General features: G+C 41.0%; 1 protein-coding gene across 1 annotated transcript in view; it reads right to left on the bottom strand.

Moving 5' to 3' along the window:
• The window catches only part of ECHDC1 (ethylmalonyl-CoA decarboxylase 1), a 42,103-nt gene extending 27,418 nt beyond the window's left edge, over positions 1-14,685 (bottom strand). The window contains exons 1-3 of the mRNA XM_071437298.1: positions 14,558-14,685; positions 7,197-7,418; positions 2,200-2,342 (exon numbers count right to left, since the gene is read on the bottom strand). Of these exons, the coding sequence (XP_071293399.1) occupies positions 2,200-2,342; positions 7,197-7,416 (363 nt within the window). The 5' untranslated portion in view covers positions 7,417-7,418; positions 14,558-14,685. The remainder of the gene's footprint in view (positions 1-2,199; positions 2,343-7,196; positions 7,419-14,557) is intronic.
• Between the last annotated feature and the right edge of the window lie 8,693 nt (positions 14,686-23,378).

The following is a 23,378-nucleotide window of genomic DNA, read 5'->3' as shown; positions in this document are numbered from 1 at the left end:
GCAGGGGACCTAGGTTTGCTTCAGAGTTAGGAACAATTGAACATGGGAGAAGGTGGACAAAGAGGAAAGGAATGAAATGGGAGAGGAGGACAAAGAGCCACTAGGGGGCACGAAAATCCTTCAGCATTCTTGGCCATTATTCTGCCGATTCTGCACCACAGGGAAAAGCAAACTGTACCGAAAATTATGAAAAATACAGTCCTCCCTCAACCAACCGGTTGAGGTTTGGAGGACCAAAATTAAAGTGTTTTCTGCAATTACTAAAAGATATGGGCTAAAGCAGCCTTGGAAAAAATTGTAAAGGACATCTCAGTTGTTTGAGCATGGTGCTAATAACAACAGGTTGTGGGTCCAATCCGTTCACTTAAAAGTTGGACTCGATCATCCCTGTGGGTCCCTTCCAACTCAGAATATTCTGTGATACTGTGAATGACACCAGTTCAGGCATGAAGCTAATGAAGCTATTCACCCTTTTTTTTTTTGATTTTGCCTTGAAGATGCCTATGGACAGAAAACTTAACCTGAAACCAGACAAACACTCTCATCTGCATCAAGTTAGAGAGAAGAGTTCTGTAAGACTGAAGAACAGCAAATGCTATTCCATATTCTAGTAAAGCTTTATTTAATAAAGACTATTAAATCCCACCAAACAGATGCTTTAGGAGCTACTATAAAGAAACTCTCAGTAAAAGATAAATAGCTTGAACTCTCCAATGGAAATAGAAAAGCAACTATGTTTATTCTTGGAGCATTTCTGGTGACTCAGGCTTTAATTTCAATACTAGCATGAGATCTAGATTATGTGTAGAGAATTCTCAACAAAGTTATAACACATATACATTTCATTCTGTCCAGTGTATCTGTTATCAAACCTAGTCCTTGCAAGAGCCCTCTCTGCCACTGCAGTGGCTCCAAGTAATTTGTATAAGCATACAGAGAGAATACAAAATGTATGGAAGCAGAATCACTGAGATTTACTGAATGCAGAACTCTGAAGGAAAGCCTAGACTGCAAATAAGGAAAGAACTGACCTTGCTCGCCTTCACCTCCTTTTCTGTTGGTATAATGCTCAAAGAAGTTAAAAATTGCAGATCAAAAAAAAGATCAATACAGAAAAAAATCACATCTACATCTATATTTTTTAAATTGCCAGTTTTTATAAAATATCCAGATGAAAACGTCCCCCAAATCCATTAATACTATAAAGCATGACATTTCTGTATTAAGAAAAGCATCTCTCTTATGATGTTCCCAAAAGGAAACAAAGTGTCCTTTACCCTTTGAAAACTGGACTGTCCTTTTTATTTTACAAGGCCAAAAATAAAATCTAAGACATTGTGGGGTTTATGATATTTAGTTTTATCAACAGAAAAAAAAAATCATCACTAAAGACAAATATCAGATTAACCAGTTTTTGTGTTGATAGTCATACTGGAAGGGCCAATTAAATGTTTCATTTACATGGTTAAATCCTGAAACTTGCAGTGGCCACAAAAAAGCACCAGGATTGGCACTTACCACAACTGCAAACCAGGTCTAAGAGCAGCACAGGAAGACCCTCTTCCCTGGCAGTTGGCAAAGTCCTATTACACACATTGCCAAATCCACAAATTAACCCACAGAAAGAACTGTAGCACAGTTGGAACTGTGAAAGTTGTCCAATGGGTGGCATGAGCAAAAAATTGCCATCAAACCCCAAGCTCTGCAACTTCATAGATACACACAAGACTCACATGACTCAAGTACAGCACAAGAACTGCATCTGTTCTTCCATTTCATGCAGGTCCAAGCACAGTTTTGATAAAATAGAAACCTTTCTGTAATAGCAGCCATTCTAAATTTCTTTTTTTTACTTTAGAATATGAGAAATTATTACTTTCATCTGTTTTTAAAGGTCAAACTACAGAAGCACATTTTATCTGACGTGAAAATTCACCATATACTGCTGTGAGAAACTGAAATGACACTTTTAAAAGAAAAGGCTAAAATGAATATCTAGTGTAGGAATTTAGAGTTATGAATCATTTACAATAACATTTAAATCACAGCTTGAAGGAGCTGACAGCATTTTTTTTGACCATTAAAATTCCATTCTGTGACCTGTATGTAAAATTGCAGAAGTATAGTGCAACACTTCTGTCTAAAAAGAATCTCAAAAAATTAAGTTTCTCCAAAACCTTAATGCGTATTCATACTTGCCTGGGAATTGGATATTTCTTTGACAACATTTAAATCAGATCCTGAGCAAAAAGTATTTCCTGCACCATGGATTATAAGACCTTTGCCATCCTTCCAGTTTTCCAGTTCAGTTACCCTCTCCTGGAGTTCTACCATCATAGTGCCTGCCACAAGAGGGGAGAAACAAAATTTTTAACAGGAAATTATTATCACCATCATGTTTTTTTGTTACATTTTCCACCAGCAAAACCAAGTTACAGTTAATGCAGGTACAGTTAATACAGTTAATAAGTGATGGGCTTAAAATCACAACAGAAAGTATCATCTTAAATCCTGCACACAATCACTGGCATATATTTGTTCTCCAAGTATGCACTTCCCAACATTCCAAAGGATATTCTATATGAAAGATATTTGTGTTATACTCAAGAAAGCTCCAAAACAAAACCAACAAACAAAATCCTCTGCCTGATTTATTTCTGCTTGCAATTGCATACATTCAGGACAGATGAATTTATATTTATCCATCCAGATCTGTCCAACTAGTCATATTGAAGTTACTGACATTCTTCCCTGCCCAAACAACTGACAGAGAATAGAAAAGAATCGTGTCCAGGGTGGACTCAAGGCACAACCAGTCAATGTTAACAAAGGTTCCCTTCTAAAAAGACTCTCTTTATAGAGCATATCATCATACAGTACTAGATTTTTATTCCTTGTTTAAACATCCAATTCATCATAAAACGTCATAAACATCATATTTGCTTAAGTACCCTTCCTGACATGGAACTCTACAAACTCCTGTTTCTAGAGCTCATCCTAGACAGCAGCATCTTCCACAGCGATGGAATGTACCTGCATTCATTCAAAGCTCTTTCTCTCTGAATGCCTATGACTCTGTCCAGTTATATACTTAAGAGAAAACATGTACAGAAATTAATTTCAGAAAGCAGAGTACATACAGGCTGATGACACTCTCAGCTTTACCCTTCTTTGACAAGAATTTGGATGGACATGGCTACATTCTTCAGAAAGAAATGTGCTTTTGATTAATACTTTCAAGGACTCTCTCCTCTGCCAACAGTGCTGCTTTTTTAACCCTATGCATGCATGCACACGACTCATCCTCTTCTGAAATCTCCCATTAGCAGCTAGTCCAGGGGACATTTATGTTTTCTTTCTTATGTTTTTTTTCCTTACAGTACGTTATGAAGTAAGCTTCCCAGTCCCACATAAGAGTGAGCACTCAGTCAAGTATTTATCCCTTAGGCTTGGTGTCAGACACTGCAATAACACAGTTTGACAATGTTTCTGAGATAGCCAATAATCAAGTGGACATTACATATTATATATATTACATATTATATACCAGAATAGCATAGAGTTGGGTTTTTTGTACCCACTGTCAAGTCCCTACTATGATCCTCTAAAAAATCCCAGCAGTTTTGCCAGTTGCTTTCCCTTCTGTATTTATAATTTGGTCATGCTTTTTGTATGTTGCACATTACATTTGTTTTCACTGAATTTCACCCTGTTGATCTTGAGCTCTTTGCAGCAGCTAATCAAGATCACTGAATGCCTCTCCTCTACTCCAAAAAATAATCTTGCAAGCTCTCCTAATATGGGGTCATGTGACCATTTCAGCAGTTCACTTTCTGTTTCATCATCCAAGCCAAGAATGAAAATACTGAGCAGAACTCGGCCTAGATGAGATTTTTGTGGGTCTTCACTTGAAATGCTTTTCCAGCCTGGTGGCACACTCAACTTTTCTGCAAATGCTGCCATTCAAACAGGTGTGCATTAACTCTGTGGATTTCACTTCTTGCATATTTTCCTTCTTAAACCTTCTTAACAGAAAGGTATTTGGGATGGCATCCAAGCATTGCTAAAGTCAAATACAGCAGAACCACTGTTTGTGGTTCTTTTAATAGGCAAAGCAGTGAGGTATTGAAGAGTCTTTCCACAGAGTATTCCAAGAAAAAAATCAAGTTAACTGAAAAAATGCAGGATCCATATGAGCTTGTTACATGCAATAGCAGGGGATAAAAGACACTGGCCAGAGCCTGTTCTGCCCTCCTGTGAGAGGCTCTTTGCCATTCCTGACAACACTGAATTAGTACTTTACCAACAGGTATTTTTCCTGATGTTTGACATAATGAAGAAGGCACAACACTAAAGCAAATCCTCATTCTGCCAATCTTAATCCTTCAGTATGTGATACCACTAAGTTCATGCTCTTTACAGAATTAATAATAAATAACTTGATTGCATTTTAATTATAATCTGAGCATAAATGTTTCCAAATAAATTCTAGAAAATAAAAACTATCATCATTATTTTCTAATTCCTACAGGCCAGCTTTCTTCTCTTTTAAACTACATTCAAGTTTAGTTCAGTGAGAGGCTGGGTTGCTGAAATTGGCTCTACCAGGCCTAAACTGACATATTAGCATTTGTTTCCAGAGAGGCCATTTCAAACAGGTGGCTATTAGATTCCAATTAAGAAGAGAAAAAAGGCATAACAATCTCCATATCGCCCATTAGCAATTTGCCAACAATTTTGTTCTGTTTTTGATTTCAGGAGTTGCTCAAGCTTAGAATAAACATAATTCCTTTGAGATAAAAAAATGCTGTGTAAAGGAAATGCCTGGAAAATAGAATTTCCCTCAACAGTTTAATAATGTTTTGCAGCTTTCTAGAGGGAGCGTGCATGGATATATAAATTCACATCTACCACTATTCAGAAGCTCTGAGACACAGAATCAACAGAATTTGATGAGGAGGTAGCTGTATCTGCAGGCTCTGGCTGATGAAGTCAACCAAGTTCTGCTGAGGCAATTCAGGGGTAGCACACCCCATCCTGCCCCTTGAAGAGCATTATTTGATACACAACTGAAGGCAAAGGGTTAAGTTCCTGGTAGTTTCTCAGCAACTACATTTTACAAATAATAATGTTAAAAATGAAATTAAGATCAGTATAAATTAAGATGCCATACCATTCACTGCAGCAGCAAAGGGATCAGCCTGATTTTGCTTCTACTCTCCCTCCCTTGAAAACAAAGGTCTCTAGCAGAGGTGTACAGCAGAAAGAAGCAGCATCTCTTGAACTGACAGTAAGATCTGCCTGAGGAATTTTTTGTGGCTATTGCCTAGCAAAATAGAGTACAGCTCTCTACACACTACTTTAAAACAGAACTGCCTGATCCCATGGCTCATTTGTTATATGCTAATGAGGAGCTGTAACAAAGACAGAGTTATTAATTTCCTCAGTGGTTTTTGTAGGTCTTTGCTACTAGAACATCTAATTGACATACACTAATAAGTTATTTTCACAGCAGTCCTGTAAGGAGAGAAGAGATTATTTTACAGACAACTAACTGAGCCAGAGAGAAAATGTCTGCTAATTTTGGGTGCTCATCTCCAGATGTGTGATATGATTTCAGCACATTAACATTACACAGAACATCGTATAGGCAAAGAACAGCTATCAGTTGCTTAAATGGCAGCTGCATCTGCTCAGCATGGCTACCAATCACTTCTGAGCCCCTCCTGGCAAGCACACAGAAAACAGAGAGCATATTTGCCACTTTCTACGGAAGTTTGGGTTAAGTAATTTTACTTTTATTATTCCTGATCTTCAAAGAGCAGAAAAACCTAGTCTGCTCTCTCCTTTTGCTGTTACAGCTCACTTTGCATGTCCCTTTCAACTTCCACAGCAAATAAGCTAAAAGCACTCAGTCTACAGGGTGTACTTTGCACAGTTTTGTTTTGAGTCAAAAATAGAAACCAATCTGTAGAAAAAGGAGAAACAACCATGTAATTATGATTGTATAGCAGCATGTATGCTGACAGGGAGGCATGCAGAAGGACAATCCCTATGCTAACATCTTTTAGCTACAATTTCTTAAGTTAGGTAATGATTTTATACATGAGTTTTTTAAGCAAAACAAAAGAGAATGCAGAAACACCTGGGTGCATTACCACCAATTCTGCTGCTCTCTTAGGTTCCTTTCAGCTAACAATCACTAGTGGAAAGACTAGATTGGCATTCTTCATCTAAAGGGCACACTTTGCTAGTATGTTGCAAAATGTTTGCTCACAGCAAAGGAACAGTGAGAACTGGGCAGGAAGACAGAACAGCAACAAAGAAATTAGCAAAATGACACAAATGCATCCACATCAAAATATTAACAGACAAAATAATTCTTACAGTAAAGGCTTATGCACAGCTCCAGCTCAAGCAGGTTCACACCCTGGACCTGTGCCACTCATATCTGAAGAGAGTGGCATAAATTGGAATAATCTAGATAATTAAGAAGAGACAGCAAATATACTCAACTTGGAGAATAAAACCCTCTCATAATACAAGATTAATAAAATAGGGCACTTGGTTTTGATAGCTAAGTATTCCCCAGTGTAAAAGCATATTAAATAGATCACTGACCTGCAACAGCTGAGAATACCCAGCTCATCTGATCTTTAATTAACCAGTCACTGATATTTAAGACATAAGGCAAATGAAGAACAAATGGAAGCCAGTTTGGATAAGTGGAAAAGACCAAACTACAGAAGTTTAATGTACAGGGAAGGCTTTAGGTAAAGAACCAAGCAATAAACTCAGTCTTTCTTTCTATATCACCTACAAAAGGGAGGTGGCATCGTCTCATACCCACAGAAATGCCTTCCATATTTCCAGAGCAGTGATGACAAAATGAGAGGAGATGCAAGAAAGAGCTCAGTGGCAGAATTGTGCTAACACTTAAACAACATGGGGAGAAGCACCTTCTGCAAGACAGTCCTCGTGTCATTGAGAAGTTCTTAAGATTCTTATGACATGTACAGCAAAGTTACTACAAAACACTGGACACATTTGCTGCACATCAGAATAAACACATTTACTCTTTTAACTAAGGCGTGGTAAAGCAGAGTGTTTCTCTTTCTTTAGGCAAAATGTCAAAATAGGTAACTGAACAAGAGAAAGACCAAAACCAACCAGCAATCCCCTCAACTAATTAATACCTGTAAAGGCATTCATTAACTTTGGGTTATTCAAAGTAAGTATTGCAATGCCATTGTCTTCTTTCGAAAGGTTGATAGATCCACCAGAAAACTGCTGAAGTTTCTTCTTTATCAATTCTTCCTCATAGCCATGAGCACCATTATACAGTGACAACCTTCTTTGCTGTAGTATCCTTTTCATTGTAATCTGAAGAAAGTTCTTCCACAGAGCAAGGGCCATTTCTGGAAATACAAGGAGTGAGGGGAAAAAAAAATTAGGAAACTTCTTTTGAAATCCACTTCAGTCCTCTGAGAAAGAGGGAAGTATGACAGCAGCAACTAATATAAAGGTGATACAACCATAACAGTTGACAGAAATCACTGCAAACTATATTAGCAAAATTCTTCATTTGAATCTACCATCACAAGTAAACAGAAGTTGTTTTATGGAGTGATTTTAGTAGTTAAGCCAGGTATTAGCACCTTTTAAAATATTTCCTTTTAAAATTTACCAAAAAAGTTATTGTGTGCAGAAAGCAAAAGAGGATCAAAAACTACAGAAAAATCTACATATTCTACTAGACCAATTTACTCTGTATTACTCTTCCAAACCCTCCCTCACCCTTTGCTCAAAAAAAAATACCAAGACCCCCAAACACACCTATAATGGAGGAAAAATCCTATCAAATCCCACAACTCTCAAGATCTGGATGTCCTGCTTTTCTGTAAGCAACTATTAGAGCAAGACCTTCCCCAGAGAAATACCTGAGGAACTTAAAAATTAAGAACTGAAAATCATTCTTGTATCAAAGTCTGCTCCCTGTCACCTAATTCCATTAACACAATTGTCACAACTTATCTTAAAACTAATTAGTCTGCCTAGCCTTTGATTGCTATGTGCTTTTCCCAGTCATCCCAGTAGCACTTTGAGTTAATCTCATTTGGGCACAGAGTCTGTGCAGTGCTCCAAAGGATGAGAAGTGTACATCAGTATTATGCATTGAGCGCCATACTTGCCTTTTATACAGGTAATAATACTGGTAAAGTATTTCTGTGTACCAGTATACCCATGGCTTATTCCTCTGCTATTTCCACTCTACAGTGTACGACTGTAGAGCAGGAAATAACAAGAAATTATCACTTGATCTGCATCTCTGCCTTAATTTATTTACTCTGGAAATGGGTCTACTGGAGAAAGCAGTTTAGAAGTGACTTGAAAGAAACTGGGTAAAGCCTGAACTGAAAACAGCTGATCTGGAAATAAAGTCATCTTAGACACCAATCAGAATGGGAATCAAAAGAATCCCCACAGGATATGGGAAGAGAAATGCTTGTTATTTTGCAATTTAATAGAGTAGTCCTACCTTTGCCCCAGCCTACTTTTTAATGGGCTTGGCCATTCAGAAGACATGGTAGATGCTCATTTTTTTGATAACTGGGAAAAGACCTTCTTTGTTTCAGAATCATATTTGGCAGAAACAAGATACTTTCAAAATTGGCGAGCAGGCGTTGGTAAGTTTTTCTAAGGTGAACTCAGAACACAAACACATTCATTGAGACAGAATTTGGTGACAGCTATATTGTATGCTCTGTTCAGGGTATCTTACAGACTCAACATTTTTGAAAACCTTTATTATTTACACATGATCAAGTAAATGCACATTAAAAACCACAGACAATTAGCTCCTAATGAAACAAGTGAACAGCCCTGTCAGGTGAACACTTATCTTGCCACTGGCTGTACCATTCTACACTAAACTTGAAAATGCTTCTGTTGGTGCAGGTATAGTCCTCATTCAAAGGGGGGAGGAGTTTGCAGAGCAACCACACTATGGGATGTGAAGGTACATGCAGCAATACCAGGCAACTGTGAAGAGCCATCTATGCCAGTAGATTCATACCTGTCCTGCCAAACTGCACCCAGCAATACCACAGGATCTCACAAGCTCAACACAAAGAAACTAGTAAGGCCTGCACAAATCTATGCATTATAAAATCATCTGCACAAGAAAACTTAAAGGGATGATTTTTTAATATCTGTTGGCAAACAAGGCTTTAATCTGTCATGATGAACTTTTCCAAAATGTAAACTAATAAAACTAATTACAAAGTTTGATCAAGTTTAAAATCAAATTGAATACAAGATTCATTACTTCATTAAAAAACATTCCCTGACTGCTGCTGCACCCAAACACTCTCCATCTATGCACATTCTAAGAGTCAGCAACACTTCTGCTACCACCTTTCAGAGCTTTTAAAATTTTATTTAAAGAGTGAAAATGGGTTTCTAAAGCTCATTTCTCCTAATTGATTCTTTTTATATTCAGTCTCTCAAGAGAGAGACAGCCTTCCCCATTTCTCTAAAACCTCAGTAGTCATTCCTCAGCATATTAAAGCAATAAAACTTTCCATGCAGCTGCTAGCTTTTGCTCAGGAGAGAACAAACATGAAATACATGGACAGTGCAGCCTTTCCTTGTAAAGTGCACCTTGAACAACCAACTCCCAATTTTTAATGAATACAAAGTGTCCCCAGCTCTCATACTAAAACAGACTAGCTCGAATTCTCTAGGAAGCCCCAATGACTGGCTTGAAAGCAAAAAGGAGGGGGGAAAAAAGGCTTTTCTGCTAACTTAACCACTTGCTGACTTAAACTTTTCTTATGGCTTTTATACACTACTGAATTTCTCATGACAAGAAATATACTGAGCAAAACAAACTTAAGATATGGAAATTTTATTCCAATGAAAAAAGAGTCTGTCATTTTCAGCTGCGTGGTTATATGCATTAACAGCTCTTTAATATTATCACTATGGTAATAAAGAACAGCAGCAAGTGCAGGATTAGAAAACAAATTGGATACCACTGCCTGCTGATCATGACTCATGATTAATGACTCATGCAAGGTATAATCTTTGAATTATTTTCTTTACAGGCATCTCCTACAGTACCGGTCAGTGACCAATGCAATTTTTTAATAAAAATAAGATTATTTTAATAGTTCAGTCTGACTGAGCTAACCACTCAAGAAAAGTATGATAGGAAGAGCTAGAGCTCTCTCAGTCTAAAGGGATTTCTGTGATATCTGACAAACAACACCCAGAATTTCAATCAGTACGGAGCGCTCACAATCCACTGCATGACTGAGATTATTTCTGTATTTTGCATGAAAGCAGCGAAAGAAAGATGTTGCAGTAACACTTACAGTGTTGTAGGACCAGCCAAGAGATATTAGTAACACTAAAATTTTCAGATTTTCAGTTTAGCATAATCACATCTATTTATACATACTTACAGAAATGGAGTCTTAGTCTAATTTTAAACAGGCAACATGCTATACCCATTAGCCTCTGTAGCAAAGGTAATTTATTCACAGTTCCTACAATGAAAAAAAGCCCAACCTGACAGTATAGGAATAACAGTGGTCAATTAGCATCTTTCATATGCTTTAAGTGCTACAGCTTTATATTTCACTGGTGACAACTAAGAGAGAAGCCAACAGTATGGACATCAATAGTTGTTCATTCCATAGTTATTTTACCTCTTACATGAACCAACAGTTTAAATCCCATTTGACACTCAAGTGATATTGTAACACCCTTGCCTGTGGGCCAGCAGACTGTGGGTTAATATAAACACATCCAGTGCCAGCACTTCAGTACAAAGGACCAGCACACATTAAGCAAGAGCAGTACATGTATCTACAAGAGCAGCACATGTATCTACATGCAGGCACTCACAATCTATGTATTTTTGTGCATGCAAATTATCAGAGGCCTTCTGACAGCCTCTGGCAACTGTCTAGGTAAAATTCAGACCTTACAATGTTAATAAAACATAGGAATACTAGGGATAACACCAACATCAATACTCTCTGAGTAGATTCTTTGGGAAATTTGTAACTCTTGAACAAGGGTATTTGCCCTAGCCATTACCACTACTCTGTTGCAACCCAAATGTCTCCTAACACATGATGTATCAAACAGCAACCTCCAGCAATGCTGCCAGTTGCAATTATCACTGAACATTAAGACATCTGGCCAAAGTAAGAGGTAAGGGCTGTGTGTAGCAAGTTTCTGGAAGAAAGGGCAGAAGAGCTAATACAAACCAGAGAATTGAATCTTAGGAGCTGTATGCTCAAACAAGAAACACTGCACTACACAGCAAGCTAAATCAGCAAGTTAAAATACATGAGCAAGGAAAATTCCAGTTCAAAAATGGTGCCTGAATTATTGACACAAGTCAGGGAAAAAGAAAATGGGGAAAAAAAGATACAGGGATGTGTTTTCAATACATCAGAGAAACAAGCATGCCCTTTCCTCTGGGGCAGGATGTGACAGGTGTGATGAGCAGATATAGGCCCTGGAAAAAAAACCCATCAACTGAATTTCTGGGTTTGGATGAAGGTATACTGAGATTAAGCATAACACAAATAAAGGGATTCAACAGACAAAATCCACAAAATAAATCTCAGGGAGGAGAAAATATTCAAATGGCATTAAAAAAACAATGAGGCACTTTTGTAAGATTACCAAAGGTATCAAGGGCACTTGGTCAAGAAGAAAATCTGACTTGATGAAGACCTTTGGCAGTTGCAATTTCAGCAAGAAGCACAGAAGTGCAAAGAAGAGAAGGAAGGTTAGAAGATGTGAATTGAGGATAATGATGAGATGACTCACAAATCAACCCTGTGGATGGCTTACCAGTCATTTAAAAGGCATTAACCTGTACTAGAGAGCAGTCACCATGACTGGCAGATGCTTCAACAGGTTCCTGCAGTGGCCAATTAATGGAAAGCAAGTGGTGGCCCAGTACTGAGGGCTGGCACAACTGACCCTAAAGCATGAAAGCAGATGAAAAGGCAGAGTGATGGAGAAACAAAGCATGAAAATAGCCAATTTGTAGGGAAAAAAAAAAAAGTAGGTTGAAAATGAGTTGAAAATAACAACTGTCTGTAACCCTAGGAAGTAGGCTGGTGGGTGATTATATGGAATAAAAAAAAAAAGAAAATAAATTATGGTGTTGGACAAAGAGAAGAGACTCAAACACAAAAAGAGGCCAGCTTGGTCTCACAGTGACAAGGAGTCAGTAGACCCTGCCTTCAGACACAAGAAAGGGTAGTAGGGTGGACTCACACATAGGATTCCTCTGTTGCCAGTTGCTTGTCACCACCACCCCTCACCTGAAGGTTACAGAGCCCTCCACCACTTATCCATCCACTTATCCATCTCTCTACTTTCCTTCCATGATGCGTGGGTTAGGTTAACTTAAACACCTTGTCCAACAGGTTCTCCCACTCTAATAATTACCAGATGAAGCAAGCTGAGGGCAGTCACTTCTCCAGCTGCTGAAAGCAATCAGTGAGCAGATCATAAGCATGCTAAAGGATCAGCAGCAGAAAACCTACTGACAAAACATAATTTGCAAATACAGAAACTAAATAAAGCTGGGGAGCTGAGGAGATTCTGCCTCCCAAACTAGGGAACAGATCCCTCATGCCTTTCTCAAAATGTCATGGCTTTCAAACTTGCTGAGCCCTGTTCAAAATTTTACTACATTGTCTCTGGTACCTGCACTGTAGACAAATTAGATGGGATCAACAATCCCTCCAGTTCATCAAGTTAGTTGAAAAGCCTTATGACTCCTCTAAAAACAGGCTTTAAAAGTAGCTGGTATTTTAAAGGACAATTTTGTATCTTCTGTATTACTGTTGAGAGAACAAAAGATTTGGGCCTGCTACTTTCTAGATGTCAGCATTAGAAACAAAGTTTATCCATCCAGAAGCTGAGAAAACAAGAAATGAGGCCATGTCCAAATTAACTAACTGAAATAGCATCAAATAATGTACAAGGGAAATAAAAACTAACTGGAGGAAGAAAAAACTTTTAACCCTGTAAGTCAAAAAAAACCCTTGTCTGTAGATTCAGTTTTAAGCTGGCTGACCATTTACACCTCATTTCTGGTTTTCTCTCTCTTTTTTTCTTGTTATTTCATTGTTTCTGAGCAGCTCAATTCTGGGCATAGTAAGCTATGGCTTTCCAAACTATGTGTTCTTCGTTTAGTTTTTTAATGATCCCTGTAGGCTAGAGTTTAGATGTGAACTGTCCTTCTATATCTAAACAATTACATTCTCTCTTAATTACATCTTAATTATTTTGAAGAACAGTAAACAAATCACAAAGATACATACTGAAAAACAATGGTATTTAAGGATGCAAAACAGCTGACAAAGAAAGCCATTCCATAAATATAGATGACGCTACCTAAAAACATTTGATTTTGGTCCGATGGTGAGTGAAAGATTTTGAGTTTCATAGTAGAGAGCAAGAATCTGTTATCTTCTGCAAAAGGCACTCGGGCCCTTTATTTTTTAATGCTTTGATCCAAAGAGGTTCTCTTCACACGTGTCATCAAAGGAGCTTTTTTACAATGACAGAAAAGTCTTTTAAGTTCACTGCCCACTAGGTGTGTTTTAGAGACCTTTAAGAAGGGCAGATGCACAACTTCACACGAATGGAAACAATCACAACCAACTCATCATTTGCCTTTCAGTCACCAAATCCTGAACCATAAATACATGAATTCAATTCTTGCTGTAACCGCAAATACTGATGCTTTCCCAATGGTTGCCTTGAAAAGTGTAACTTTTATAGTCAAGAAGTATTCTGAATTCCACTTAATTCACTGTTCTTTACTATTCTCACCTTACCACCACCACCACCCATAAAAGCTCCTGCCAACTCCAAAAAAACCATATACCGAGGTCCGAACCGACCACGCAGCCACGATTCTCCTGCCCCCTGTCACAGCAGTGGTGACCAGCAGCACCACACCGGGACTGCCTGTCCCCGGCTTCCTTGGCTCCACACACTGAATCCCGGGAAGCAATGGCAACCTCCCTGCACCCTGGGAAGATGTCAAGATTCAAGAGACCGAGGGGTGGAAGCTACTTCCCCAGCGGACATTTCTTGCTGCTAACCCGCGATGCCAAAATCCCGAGCAGCGCGCTGATGCACGCGGTCTGACCTAGGGAAGCTTTTCTGACACTTTTTTTTTTTTTTTTTTACAAAATGACTTTATGTTAAATCAACCGCCAAGGCAGGGCTCAGTGCCGAGCAGGGCCGAAGTGGGCGGTGACCGGCTGTTCCCAAAGCGGGACCCGAAGTATCAGGGCTGAGCAGAAGCACCGCCGGCCTCTCTCGCACCGAAGGAGCCACCTCGCCTCAGCCGCGGGCGCCCCGAGGCCTCGCGGGGACCGGGACGCCCCGCGCCCGCCCCGCCCCGGCAGCGCCGCCTCGGCGGCCCCGTTCGCCCGCAGAGGCCCCTTTTCCCCCCGAGGGCCGCGGGCGGCCGGGGCAGCGGAGCCCCGCGGCCGGCACTGACCTGGGCCCGGCACTGACCGGCCCCGGCGCCGGCGGAGCAGCGGAGGCGGGTGGTGCTGCGGGGAAAGGGCCCCGCCGGGAACCGCGGCCGCGGCCTCCGGGCCGGGCCCGGGGGTGTCGGGGCAGCCCCGGGCCCGGCAGTGTCTGGGCAGCCCCGGGCCGACCAAAGCGCATCAAAAGCCGACTGAGCCCCCGGGAGCTGGGGCTGACTTGGGGCCGGCAGGAGAGGGCTTCACACCGCGTCCATAGAGGCCGTGACTCCGAGCAGCGAGAACTCTGCCCGAATTTAAGCAATTTGAAGCAGACGATACTTGTCAGCTCCAAGGTTGCTAAATACTACATAAGCAGGTCGTCATTATTGTTGTTTTCTGCACCGATCGCCTCCATCTCTGAAAACCAAGCCCCGTGTTTCTATCCTAGTCAGGGGAATTGGAGATCCTTGTTTCTCCGCTGGCTCAGGACAAGGTCTCGCCCGAGGATAGGAATCGCTGCCGGGAGCATCCAGCCTGGAGCGGCGGGGCCCCCACCTGCTGTGCCTGGGGTGCGCAGCAGGCAGCAGAGATGTCAGCTCCCTGTCCACGTCGCCACAAGGAGAGACTTGGGCTCCCCATTTTCACATCCATCTGTTTTACCTGTCAGCCTAAGTGGGAGCTCTTTCCAGCTGTCCTGCTCCTGGCTGCTGTGTCTCTCCGGCTCCAGGTGCCGCTCACCTGCACCCAGCTCTGGCAGCTGGGCCGAATTGCTGAGCAAGCCGCAAGCTACCCTGGCATCAAACTGGACTTGTGTAAACTTGAGGCTGGCATAAAATGGCACTGTCACACACAACCCTGCCCTCGGTTTTGCCAGCAGCCAGATCAAGGGAAATAAATGGTTTCAATGAAGATTGCAAAGGACTTTGCAAATTCAAAACATTATGCAAATATGAGCCAATCTTTCTGTGTCCTTGTTGAGACATATACATAAGGCAACTCAGTTTTAAGTATTTGTAGCATGGCTGAAATATGTAACTGGAAATATATCTTCTCCATCTTTATTAAAGCTGTTTTTCAACCCTACTGTCAATACAAATGTTCCAAAATTGGCCTAGTTCATTAAAAATTATGATTGAATATGTAGGGATTCCAATTGTTCATTTATGTGGGGAAAACAAAAGTTTTACACGCTGAACAAGTGCTTTCAACTTTGTATTATTCAGAGACTCGAGAATATGACATAGTCTAGTTCCAGGCAGTGCTATCTTTATACAACAGAAGGATACATTTCCTTTTTACAACACTCTCTGCAACAAGCAGGCTTGCCTCTTGTTTTTCCTGTTGGGTTCACAAAGAATTTTTCCAGTAGGATTCAGCCCTGCAGTTGTGTCTGGAAAACCTCAATAAAGATCTGTGTGAGTGAAGCTGCTCTCACCAGGTCCTGCTCCAAGGGCTTGTCCCCTCTTTGGAGCGGAGCAATGCCCAGGCACGTCCCAGCTCGGTCGGAAGGAGAGGAAGGCGACGGCGGCTGGAAGCTCGTGATTTTCCAGGTAACATATTGCCACCTAGCAGCGCTTGCTGGAAGTAGCACAAACCGCACCGGCAGATCCATAAACCAGTTTGCCTCATTGTTGGTTTTATTGCCTTGCGTCATATAGGACATAAGGAAAAGACTAGGATGCACTCAGAGTGAAGAATGAGGATTGTAGGAAAATGAACAGGCTGATGGGATCATCTTTGAAAACAGACATTAAAGACCAGACAGGCTGTAACTTTCAGCAGGATGGTGACTAGTCCCCTGGATGTTTGACTGTACAATAAGAAAGCAAAAGAGAGGGAAAAAAATGTAAACTCCTGCAAAGTTGCTTATTCTTATTCTTGCACATAATTCCACTGATTTCAATAAAGCTTTCTCCTTGCATTGCTGAAGCAGTACTGACCTAGGAGAGTCAGGTCACCACCTGAATTATATGGAATGTGCCCATTCCCTGTTGCTGACCCAGAAGCTGGCGACAATGTACTGGCTAAAAGAGCAATGCTTCACTCTTGGCTTCAAGGCTGCCAGACTGAAATATTGAATTCCAATAGATACAGAGCTCCCGGGTGCTATTTTTATGAACTCCTTTCAGAGCAATGGAACAGATAGATGACAAGATCTGGGCTTAGATCTCAGGAATTATTGGATACTAAACAACACATAAACCCACAGTCAGTTCATAAAGGGTCCCTTGAATGTAATTTTTAGGAGGCAAATATCATCAGCTCTGTGTAGAAGTGTGGCAGCTTAAAGGATGATGTAACATATACGTCAAAGAGTAGACCCACATAAAAAGATGGACACATACCTTCTATTCCTAAATTTCTGAAATATTTCTAAAATCTAGATTTCTGGATCCAAAATCATAATATTCAGTTTCTCCTTACAGCCTCACCCAAGAGGCTCCCAAATCCCATTGGTGCCTGACAGCTGTGATTCATGGGAAGAGACAATTTATATCAGGTTAGCTAACAAGACTCCCACCCCAGCTGTCTCTGCTGTCCTCACTGCAGATATCTGAAATACCCCAGAGCTGCTGCAGCTTTCTAAATGCAGCCCCATGTGCCAAGTTACACTTGGTTTGATTTTGTTAGGCAGGGGCTGACTGGGGACAGGGCAGTCACCGTGAGTACCTCAGAACTGCAACTGTATCAGTACTTGTATGTCAGCCCGTTGTTCACTTCATGCACCACAGCTGCCAGTTTCTCACACAGTATTCGGTCACTGGATGTGTCTGCAAAGGGCTCAGCTCTTCCCAGGTAGCTCCCTACCCATCCTATCACCATGTGTTGATTTTATGTTCTCTGTCTATGTTGTTTAAGGATTTCCTCCTGCAGAGCTGACTCTGAGTTCCAGCAAGGCATAGCTGGAAGATGAGGTAAGGAAACACCTGCCTCTGTACCACAGCATGGGAAGTGTCACCCAGGCCCTCTTCTGCCAATGCAAACCAGCTCATTTCTCTGGGGAGGGTGCTCTGATCAGGAAGCTGTGGTGTATTGTTGGGAAGTTGAGAGAAAGAAGCCCTGGCCCACATGCCAAAAGCTGTTTTTCTTGACACAGCATAATGAAATATTCATCAGGCCAGAGAGCAGGAGAGAGGCTCAGCACAGCCACAGCTTGGTACTTGCTCACAGTCTCAGTGACCCTGCAAATACTAGATATTTAAACATTAATAGCTACTTAAGTTAGTGTATGAGTCTATGGCCTTGAAGGTCTTTTCCAACCTAAACTGTTCCATGTTTCCATGCCATATAAAGCAACTTGAACAGGTAGAGTGAGGTACGCTCTTGCTCTGCAAAGTCTTCTCTCTGGTTACAGCTCACTGTGGGAAGAGTGGCCTCAGATCAACCAAAAGGGTCATCAGGTCCTTGCCACGTGCTCTTACCTTTCACTTCACCAACACTGTCATTTGATTAGACACTAATTTTCTGATAGAAAATACATACAGTACAAAAACATGCTTGTTTGTGGTGTACTGTCCTACACAAGATCTGATTTCACAAGACAAAATAACAGCCCACTTCCACTGGGAGGGGGTGGTCCCACACTTCTCCCTTCTCAGTCCTGGGAGTGAGAACTAGGGGAGAGCCAGCTGAGCTCACCCAACTGTCAGGAAACTGCTTTAGCACAGCAACTAGTTTCTCTCTGGATTCCAGGGCTAAGGAACTGAATCAGTTTGGCTTGCTGCTGGTGGAGCCTGAGGGACACAAAGCAGGGGAAAGAAGATGGAGGAAACTAGAGGAGGAAGACCATCCTGTTTTAGCAGCACTGAGTTATCAAATGGGCTCAGTTCTATTATTAGTTCTGACTCTTCCAGTGGCACTCAGGGCTTTGGGAAGAGGAAGTGGGGCAGCCAGCCACTGGGATGGGGTAATTGTACTGGAAAACTCCACCCTAAATCTCTTCGAAGATCTGGCTTTCTTTCCTTCATTTCCTTAGGTCTCTGTTGCTACTCCATTCTGTAAAACTTTCAGAGGAAAAAAAGCATCTCTTTCTCCAAGAGCATTTGAATCACACCAAAGTAGGCCAGGTGATAATTGCACACCACATTGTAGTGCTGCTTAAATGTCAGATGTTAATTAAAGCCTTTCCTGGAAATGGGGCATTAATTAGGGCAAATGCAGCCATTCTTTATGGATACTGACTAACCAGTGAGTAAAAGCATTATTTAAACACTGGTATTGAAACTGTTAATTTTTATTTGTCTGAGGTGTGTTTGTTATTGAAAGAAAAACAACTGAAAAAAATTAGAACTCCTTGAACTTACTGTTCTTTCTTTTAAAGACAGTTTTAAATAAATATTTTGGCACAAGAATATTCACGCACACACAGATTGCAATAGGAACATTTCAGTATTAGGTCCAGATGTCTCTAGCAGTTGTATAACCTTGATAGGAATGCTTAAATGCTGTAGATATTAAATACAGCTCTGACCTGCAAAAACAGCCTGTTGTGGCACTTCACTCATGTCTTTCTGTTCTTAAGAAAATGGCACTATCTGCATGAATAATGCTACACCAAAATGTTAGCTAAGTCAGGGCCAAAAAGTAAGGCATATGTTTCCTTTGAAATTTTTCTGAACAACTCTGGATTGTTGGGGAGAATCATAATATTGATAAAGGATGTAAGTGTTCGAGATTTAGGATATATATCGAAGCTTTGCAGCTTAACCATCTTGCTTTTTGTTTCTTTGGCCTGGATTCAGCAAAGCAATTAAGCCCCTAAATAGCACCATTGATTTCAGTGACACATAAGCAGTTGGTTGAATGAGGCCCACTCTGCCTGCCAAACCACATTCCTTCTTGCCTCCCAGTGCATTAGAGCTTTTGGAAGAGCTGTTCCAGTTATTATCAGTAGCTGTAACATAGAATCATGGTCTACACTGGCACTTCTGTGCCTAGATACCTCTGCAGGAGGTCCACATATGAGAAACTGTGCAGATATCTGGCTGCAGATTTCAGTCTTTAGCACTGCTGCATTTCCACCAAGCACATGGATGAGCACACTGCTGCAGGCACCATCCATTGCAATGTCTTTGTTGTCACAGCAGCTACATCTCTGCAGCTATGGCAGAGACAAACCCTTGATTCAGGACTGACCTCTTCAAGTCTGGCCATTGGAAAGAATTCCCTGTATCTGCCATGCCAGAGAAGCAACTGTTGTGCATGGAGACCATGAGGTGGTGGTGGCACAAGTCCTGCAGCCATTTTGGGCACTGGAGCATAGGTGGATGACACACTGACTGCGAGATTCCCAGCTCCAGTTCCTATGGCTGCTGGTCACAGAAATACTACACTGATGTTTGTTTTGTTCATTACATTATTCTAATGCCCCTTTCACGTGAAGAGATTGTGGTTCCAGGTAAAATGGAAAATGCTGTGATGTGATGTGAGGATTGTTGTTAAATGAGAAGAACTGGAATATTTTTAGGTACCTCTTTATGGTAGCATTATCTCCTGCTCTCATCTCCCGTTATGTTTCTATTTCATCTTTCCTGGTCATCACTATTTTTCACTCATGATATTTTTCTAGTTCACACTTTATAGAGAAAGGAGAAATTGTGAGAATTAAGTGGTGGCAGGAGGGGCAGAGCATTCCTCTTTAAAAGCAGAGGTTTTATTTTTCTCAAGTACGTGTTACGTAAGTGTATCACTTCCACAGCTGAAATATTTCAAAAGATGGATAATGAGGTTGTCAGCTGGATTGGGGGAGAGCTCCCTGCTGAATCGTATGACTCCGGGTTCACCACGGCTACTGGACTTTATATGGGAAAATGGACCAGCTTAGAGCTCCTCCTGTAGTAGCCAACATTAAATAGAAGCCCAAAGCATGTGAAAATATTGTAATGGTAAAAGAGGTTATTTAAAAAGGGAACTTCTGACCGTCACCTGAGATTTCATGGTATTAAATCTGGGTATTTTAATAATATTAAAGAACAGTTGATAGCTGTGATCATGTCTCTGAAGTAGTTAATTAGGCTAAATTAGTTTATATATACATGCCAGTGTTTTTAACTATTGTAAAAAGCTGGGTTTGTATATATTTCTTTGTTTTCACAGAAAAAAAAAAATTGAATGTCTACTAGTCTTAAAACCTTTAAACATTAACCAGGCCCTGCACTTTTTCTCACTGAAAGCATAGTCCTGTGCATATCTAAAGTTCTAACCCATTGCTCTTTTTTACAGTTTCAAAATTTACTGCTTTTGTAGTTTAGTTCAAAGCTAAAAGCAAATGCAGAGAGATTTGGAAATGAAATAAACCTCTCGAGATTTTTGTTGTGGTGTGATGTTTCCTGTCCTGGTTCATTTACCCCTGTCAACACAAGGTAACTGGACAAACAGCATACAAACCCATCAGTTAAGTGTTTGGGGTTTTTAAAAAAAATAAATACAGCCTGAAGTAACAGCTAATATAAGTAACTCTGGAACATTGATCTCTTTGAGTCACTCTATTGTTCATGCTATGTTTTCTTTTGCAGTACACTCAAATCTTATTTTATTCAACTTGCTCTAGATAGGTGTATGTTGCCAGCTGGCCCAAAGAAACGGGGGTGCAAAATCCCTGGACTGTCCAAGGTAACCAGGGGACGGCAGTCTGGAGTCAGCATAAGTGTAGGTTTACCCTGTGTCCCTGAGGCAGGGCTGCTCATGCTTGCATTGGCTGTGCAAAATGTGGTTGTACAGTCAGACAGCTTTATTTCAGGACTGCTGCAGAGTACATCTGAAAATATGGCCAGTCTATCCTGACAAGAAATAGCATAAAGAAATTAATGCTTTGTCGATTTTGTAATCTCTCTTACCGCCTTTCAGATATATACAAATAAAATAGGATTTGAAATATTAACAAAAAGCCTGAGTCATTAGAGAATTTCTTTCTGCTTTCTGGTGCTTCAATAACATATACTTCCCAGCAGTACACAAGAAAACAAAGTGTACAAGCTTTTAACTGCTGAATGAAATTAATTAATCACAGTTAATGATTTATTTAATGCAGACAAATTTATTTTTCTATTCCTATAAAGCTGGTGATGAGGCACCATGTCATCATTTCCAGAGGTACTTAGGATTTCTGTTGGTCTTCTCTTTACACTTGTTAGCATCAATCAGCTTGCAGCGCAGCTGACAAGTTGTGTGTCTGTGTGTGCATGTGTATTAAAGGGGAGTCTCCTGCCTTTCCCTTTACCTCCCCTTCCCCTTTGCAGAACGATGGATGGATGACTAGACAGACATTCTCCATAGTGTGTTTCCCAACACTAGATATTGGTATTTTTGTTCATTGAATGTGATCAGACATTTGTGGCCGTGTGGTGTGCTGTGCAGTATTCCATTGCTGTTTCTCATCCAAGCAGGAAGAGATGGGTAGGAAGCATAATCTCATATTAACAAACAAACAAAAGCCGAAACAAACAAAAAAAACCACTCCTAACAAAAATAGGAGGAATTAATCTTCCCACAGACTCGGCGCAAAGGTCCTGCATGGTGTAGTAGCCTCACCTCAAGCCCTAGGTGGTTAAAATCCTGCCTGGGGCTCTGGCACCCAACCTGTCTGTTTGGGAGTCTCAGAACAGCTACTGTGCTCCAAGTGTCATTGAGGAAGGATTAGGCAACCAGACAAAAAGTGAAATTTTGTCTGAATACAAACATGAGACAGGCTCTGTCTGTCACCTGCCAGGTCACAGCAAGGTCATAGTCCTCCTTAAGCAGCATTAACACTCACACGTATTTCTGACACTCCATAGCACTTTGGTCTCTTCCTGGATGCTCTCTGGTGCATCTCAGCTGTTTGTCAAACAGCTACAACAACAAATCCTTTACCAAGCAGAAAAGAGGCTGAAATACCACCTGAAATGCACGTGGTACAGGTCTTTGAGAGAAAGGTGGGAAAAAACTTCCATCAAAAAGGGGCAGTGGTGTCTGGCTGACCCCATCTCTTGGTGGGCTCCAGTGCAGCTGACAGATGGATCCCTGCAGTAGCACCCAGCTCCAGCTACTGCCCTGACACAGAACCAGGACTGACTGCTGCCTGAGCCATTGCATCTCACAAAGGTTCCTCATTAGAGATAAAGGCTTTTCCATGCTGTAACTAAAAACCGGTCCTGTTGTAACTTGTAAAGCCTTTGTTTTTGATCACAAGACAATGTGATCAAACATGAAAAATAAAAAGTAAAAAACACTAAAAGTGATTCTCCTATTTTTTTTTTCCGTATTAGCTGTCATATGAGCTCATTCCTCTTCCTAATGTGCCTTTCCAGCACACAACAACCTGGGACTTTTCAGGTGCCTGATACACTACTGTGCCTCATGTTGCTTTTGGAGTGGAATCAACAGTAGTTTAAACAGCACAAAAATCCATTAATTGACTAATCATAATGTATATTTAGGGCTGTATGGAGGGAAAGGATGATGGACTACAGTAAGACCAACATTCATTACCTCCTGCAAGCCCAAGAGACTCAGTACTGGGACTGTCTGGACACTTTTTTCCTGTGAGCAAGAATAGCAAAGAGATGTAATTTCCTATGGGTTTGTGCCTGCCTGGTGGCTCATCTAACTCCTTTGCAACAGCGCAACATTCCCCATTGGCGACCCCAGGGAAAAAGGCAGCTAACTCCAACATACATGCTGGCTGGCTCCTGGTGCAGTGGGTGACCCATGCTGGAAAGAGGGAGTAATAGTTTTTTGCTTAAATTTCCCTGGAAAGGTGAAGCGGTCCAGCTGGAGGACGATGGTCCTTCTCGGATGTCCCGGCCAGCTATCCAGCACCGTTAGCAGTACGGGGGCACTATCCCAAGCTCCGTGGTTCAGGACAGCACC

The sequence above is a fragment of the Agelaius tricolor genome, unplaced genomic scaffold (genome assembly GCF_023055355.1).
Source record: "Agelaius tricolor isolate 1412-34295 unplaced genomic scaffold, bAgeTri1.0.p SCAF_1, whole genome shotgun sequence".
In the NCBI taxonomy this organism is placed as follows: Eukaryota; Metazoa; Chordata; class Aves; order Passeriformes; family Icteridae; genus Agelaius; species Agelaius tricolor.
This window is presented reverse-complemented; position numbering and strand designations above follow the sequence as displayed.